Here is a 6,085-nt window from a genome sequence, read left to right on the forward strand (position 1 = left end):
CCTTTCCTCTAAAGTCTCATCGTACAGGCTATGAGTAGATGACTAATGTGGCCAAGACTGCTTTTTTTTTTTTTCCTGAGGCAAAAATAAAAAGTGTTACTTCTAGATCAAGGAATTGGCCTTAAACAATGAGTCTTTGATGTGTGTTAACTTGTTGGTAGATTTAGACCTTGGCCTCCTGTTTTGAGTACTTTCATTTTTTTATTTTTTATTTTTCATTTATTTATTTTTTTTTAAATTTTATTTTATTTTTAAACTTTACATAATTGTATTAGTTTTGCCAAATATCGAAATGAGTACTTTTAAAGAGAAAAGATTTATGGTTATCTGGAAGATCATGAAGGTGTGCAAGTTCAGCAAAGGTGACTGTTGAATAGATATTTTGAGGTCACTGAAGGTCTTTTCAGTTTCTGTTTTTTTATGACTAGGAATGGGAACAAATACAAACAGTGGGATAAGTGTGAAGAAAAAAATTGTGTGGAGACAAAGAGAGCATACTTTAGTCTTGAGAAAATGTGAGGCAGCTACTGTTTCATTCCTCCGAGTGAAATTCCTTCTCTCACCAGCTTCACCAATAAGTGATCTAAAATTGGCAAAAATTGGAAAAGTAGCCATCTACTAAGTTCAATATAGGCAACATATATATGGACTGAGATGTAAGATGAAATGCTGTGTAATATGCAAAAAAGTGACAGTTGAGAAAGTTGCAGTCAGTAGAAGCAGTAGAGTGAGGGAACTACTGTGAATTGCACAATATTCTGTGTACAAGACATTCTCCTAGACCTAGAAAATATTTTATCATATTCAATCAACAAAATAACCCTGAGGAATATGTAGATTATTCCTCCCTTTCCCCATTGTATAGTTTGGATAATAGAGACTTTGAGAATATAAGTGATTTTATCAAGGTTACAAAGCAAGAGCGTATGAAGCCAGAATTTGAATTTGGTGTAAGACCTATACAAACAAGAATAGAGAGCAGTATTAAAGAGGTTTAAAAATGAACCATTGGAGTTGAATGCCACCAAGCTCTCTTTAGTTTAGAAATATTTGAGGAAGTCTTCATGAAGGAGGTATCATTTGAGCTAAACTTTACAAATAGAGGAATGGATTTTAACAATTGAATATGGCAAGGAAGATCCCTTGGAGAAGGAAATGGCAACCCACTCCAGTATTTTTTCCAGGAAAATCCTGTCAACAGAGGAGCCAGGCAGATTGGGCTACCTTCCATGGGGTTGCAAAGAGTCGAACATGACAGAGGACATGTTGTGTGTGCACACACACACATGCGCACGCGCGCACACACACACACACAGCAAGGAACACAAATAAGTGATAGAGTGGGAGTTGAGTCCAGTTTAGTCTGAAGCTGAAGTCTTTTTTTTTTTTTTTCACTACAAATAACTAAAACAGTAAGAGAAAATGTGGGTAACCAATGAAAGAAAATATGAATTTTATTACCTTAAGTTTAAAAAAAAGGTTGAAAAGGGAGGTCTAGAGAAGAATAAGAATACCCTTCAGTGCAAATACAGTAGGTTCTATGTTATAAATTGTTGTTGCTCAGTTGTTCATTCATGTCTGAACCTTTGTAACCCCAGGGACTGCAGCACACCAAGCTTCCCTGTCCTTCACTGTCTCCCAGAGTTGTTTCAATCTCATGTCCATTGACCTATGATGCCATCCAACCATCTCATCCTCTGCCATTCCCTTCTCCTCCTGTTCTTAATTTTTCCAGCATTTGGGTCTATTCCAATTAGTCAGCTATTTGCATCTAGTGGCCAAAGTATTGTATCTTCAATTTCAGCATCAGTTCTTCTAGTGAGTGTTCAGGGTTGATTTCTTTTAAGATTGACTGGTTTGATCTCCTTACAGTCCAAGAGACTCTCAAGAGTCTTTTCCAGCTCCACAGTTTGAAAGCATCAATTCTTCAGCATTCAGCTTTCTTTATGATCCAACTCTGGCATTCATGACTACTGGAAAAACTATAGCTTTGACTAGACGGACCTTTGTTGCCAAAGCGATGTCTCTGTTTTTGAATACTCTGTATAAGTTTGTCATGGCTTTCTTCCAAAGAGCGAGCATCTTTTAATTTAGTGGTGGCAGTCACCATCAGCAGTGGTTTTCAAGCCCAAGAAAATACTTTCACTGTTTCCATTGTTTCCCCATCTATTTGCCATGAAGTGATGGGACCAGATGCCATGATCTTAGTTTTTTTGAATGTTGAGTTTTAAGCCAGCTTTTTCATTCTCCTCTTTCACCTTCATCAGTAGGCTCTTTAATTCTTCTTTGCTTTCTGCCATTGGGTGATATCATGTGCATATCTGAGGCTGTTGATATTTCTCCTAGCAATCTTGATTCCAGCTTGTGATTCATCCAGCTGGCATTTTGCATGATATACTCTATATATTAATTAAATAAGCAGGGGGACAATATACAGCCTTGATGTACTCCTTCCCCAATTTGGAACCACTCCGTTGTTCCATGGCCAGTTCTAAATGTTGCTCTTTGACCTGCATACACGTTTCTCAGGAGGCAGGTAAGGTGGTCTGGTATTCCCATATCTTTAAGAATTTTCCACAGGTTGTTGTGATCCACACAGTCAAAGGATTTAGCATAGTCAATGAAGCAGAAGGAGATGGTTTTCTGGAATTCTGTTGCTTTTCTATGATCCAGTGGATGTTGGCAATTTGATCTATGGTTCCTCTGCATTTTGTTTTTTTTTTAAGTTAATTTATTTATTTTAATTGAAGTATAATTGCTTTACAGAATTTTGTTGTTTTCTGCCAAATATCAACATGAGTCTGCCCCTGCCTTTTCTATTTTTTGATATGAATTTATTTATTTTAATTGGAGGCTAATTACAGTATTGTATTGGTTTTGCCATACATCAACATGAATCTGCCATGGGTGTACACGTGTTCCCATCCTGAACCCACCTCCCACCTCCCTCCCCATACCATCCATTTTCTAAACCCAGACTGTGAGTTAGTTCATATACTGCTAAAGCCTCGCTTAGAGAATTTTGAGCTTTACCTTGCTAGCATGTGAAATGAGTGCAATTGTGCAGTGGTTTGAACATTCTTTGGCTTTGCCCTTTTTGGGATTAGAATAAAAACTGACCTTTCCCAGTCTTGTGGCCACTGCTGACTTTTCCAAATTTGCTGGCATATTGAGTGCAGCACTTTCACAGCATCGTTCTTTAGAATTTGAAGTAGCTCAGCTGGAATTCCATCACCTCCATTAGCTTGGTTCGCAGTAATGCTTCCTAAGGCCTACTTGACTTCACATTCCAGAATATCTGGCCCAGGTGAGTGACCACACCATCATGGTGATCTGGTCATGAAGACCTTTTTATACAGTTCTTTTGAGTATTCTTGCCACCTCTTCTTAGTATCTCCTGCTTCTGTTAGGTCCACTTCATTTCTATCCTTTATTGTGCCCATCGTAGCATGAAATGTTTCCTCGGTATCTCCACTTTTCTTGAAGAGATCACTAGTCTTTCCCATTTTGTTGTTTTCCTCTATTTCTTTGCATTGTTCACTTAAGACTTTCTTATCTATCCTTGCTATTTTTTGGAATGCTGAATTCAGATGGGTATATCTTTCATTTTCTCCTTTGCCTTTCACTTCTCTTCTTTTCTCAGCTATTTGTAAGGCCTCATCAGATGCCCGTTTTGACTCAATGCATTTCTTTTAAAAAAAAAAAACATATTGTGATGGGCTTGCTGTTGATTGCTGCTTTCAGTTGGCCTAATTGGGAGCAGTACTTGCAAAATTATTCATTTGGTTTTCTGGAAGGACCTCATAATAAAGAACTCCCTTAGAATCCCACCATACAAACCATCACTTTTTTTGAATGCAGACTGGCCTTTGATATGCTTAATAGAGGTTCATTTTGCTGGCCACATGGTCTCTTTAATTCCACATTATTGTATTTCCTTTATGTTCTAGAATAAATCATTGCAAATACCATTACTAGCTATGGAGATTATATTTTATTTCTCTTCTTGGCAACTCTTGTCTCAGGACCAGTATTTCAGGAAACCTGGTGGGTTGAATGGTAATGGATCAGCACAGAGATAGGGCTGGGTGTGGGGCTAAAAGCATGAGAATTGGAAAATACTTTTGATAGGAGCTAATGTTTTCTCTGATGTACTTATTTTTAGATCAAACCATTTTTTCGTATGAAACCATTATCAGAGGCTGATAAGGAAAGAGCAAGAAATCAGAAGATTCCAAAACTATCTGAGTTATTGGAACTTGCACAGAAGGAAAAAAAGTTGGTTATATTTGATCTTAATGCTCCTCCACAATCACATCCTTCCAGATCATCGTATATCCGTCTTGTAGTAAGCGTGATCCTTGACTCTAAGATAGAGCAACATCTGGTATGTCTATCTCAATATTCACACTAGAGGTTGGGAAGTGGGTAACTTGTTACAGGAGCATAGCATTTGAACCTGATGAACCTTGTAGATCTTCCCTGGAATGCTTAAACGATTCTACTCCCTAGAGAAATGGAATTGGCTGCTTATATAGCTACGGGGTTGGCCAAAAATTCCTTCGGTTTTTAAGTAAAAATAAAAGACACATTTTTCATTTTCACCAAGGAGTTTATTGGACAATGTATTCACTGTTCTGTTTCACTTAAAATAAGGTAAAGGTGTGTGCTCAATTGTGTCCAATTATCTGCAACCCTATGGAGTATAACTTGCTTGGTTCCTCTGTCCATGTACTAGAGTGGGTTGCCATTTCCTACTCCAAGGATTCTTTCCAACCCAGAGATCAAACCCATGTCTCTTGCAACTTCTGCACTGGCAGGTGGATTCTTTACCATTGTGCCACCTGGGAAGCCTTATCTTCTGCTATTTTTCAGGCAACCTCATAATTTCATTTCCCCAAAACTTATTTTTTGGGGCAAAGAACTGTTCTAGGTGCCATTTACAGTTTTCTGGGGAATTGACATTTTTTCCATTAAGAGAATTTTATAAAGACCAAAAGAAATGGAAATCCAAAGATGCAATGTCTGCTGAATATGACAGATGAATCAGAACTTCCCAGCTAAGCTGTACCAGTTTTTACCTGGTCATCAAGAAAGCAGATGGTTTTGCATTATCCTGATGGGATATTATTCATTTTCTGTTGACTAATTCTAGTTGCTTGTTGTTGAGTGCTGCTTTCAGTTGGTCTAACTGGGAAAAGTACTTGAATAACTAATCATTTGGTTTTCTGGAAAGAGTTCATAATAGAGAACTCCCTTCCAGTCCCACCCTATACATTATCACCTTCTTTGGATGAACGCCAGCCTTTGGTGTGTTTACTGGTGGTTCATTTTGCTGGCCCCTTGGGCTCTTCAATTCCACATTATTGTACAGAATCTACTTTTCATCACCCATCACAATATGTTTTAATACATAACATTTTCATTATGTTTAAGTAAATAATCTCATGCAAAAATACCTTCAGGAAGTTTTTTTGTTTTTTGTTTTTTTTTTCTTAATTTATGTAGAATGGAAACATCAAAGCAATTAACATAACCAAGGTGGTAAAAATGATTTTCTACACTTGATTTGGATGCTCTCAACTTCAACTGATCTTTATGACCATGGAGGATCATCCAGCGAGAAATCTCGAGCATGAAACTTCCACAAACCACTTTTAACTTGTTCCGTCAGTCACAGCACCTTCTCCATCAGTCAGTTCAATTGCTCAGTTGTGTCTGACTCTTTGCGACCCCATGAATTGCAGCACAACAGGCCTCCCTGCCCATCACCAACTCCCAGAGTTCACCAAGACTCACGTCCATCAAGTCAGTGATGCCATCCAGCCATCTCATCCTCTGTCGTCCCCTTCTTCTCCTGCCCCCAATCCCTCCCAGCATCAGAGTCTTTTCCAATGAGTCAACTCTTCACATGAGGTGGCCAAAGTACTGGAGTTTCAGCTTTAGCATCATTCCTTCCAAAGAAATCCCAGGGCTGATCTCCTTCAGAATGGACTGGTTGGATCTCCTTGCAGTCCAAGGGACTCTCAAGAGTCTTCTCCAACACCACAGTTCAAAAGCATCAATTCTTTGACACTCAGCCTTC

At 38.4% G+C, this 6,085-nt stretch overlaps 1 protein-coding gene across 1 annotated transcript in view; it reads left to right on the plus strand.

Annotated features, from left to right (window-relative positions):
- The window catches only part of LOC104998192 (glycerophosphodiester phosphodiesterase domain-containing protein 4-like), a 129,215-nt gene that overhangs the window by 98,194 nt on the left and 24,936 nt on the right, over positions 1-6,085 (plus strand). Inside the window, 1 exon segment of the mRNA XM_010853257.1 lies at positions 4,166-4,387. Within this exon segment, the coding sequence (XP_010851559.1) occupies positions 4,166-4,387 (222 nt within the window).

Source organism: Bison bison, unplaced genomic scaffold (assembly GCF_000754665.1).
Source record: "Bison bison bison isolate TAMUID 2011002044 unplaced genomic scaffold, Bison_UMD1.0 scf7180017864324, whole genome shotgun sequence".
Classification (NCBI taxonomy): Eukaryota; Metazoa; Chordata; class Mammalia; order Artiodactyla; family Bovidae; genus Bison; species Bison bison.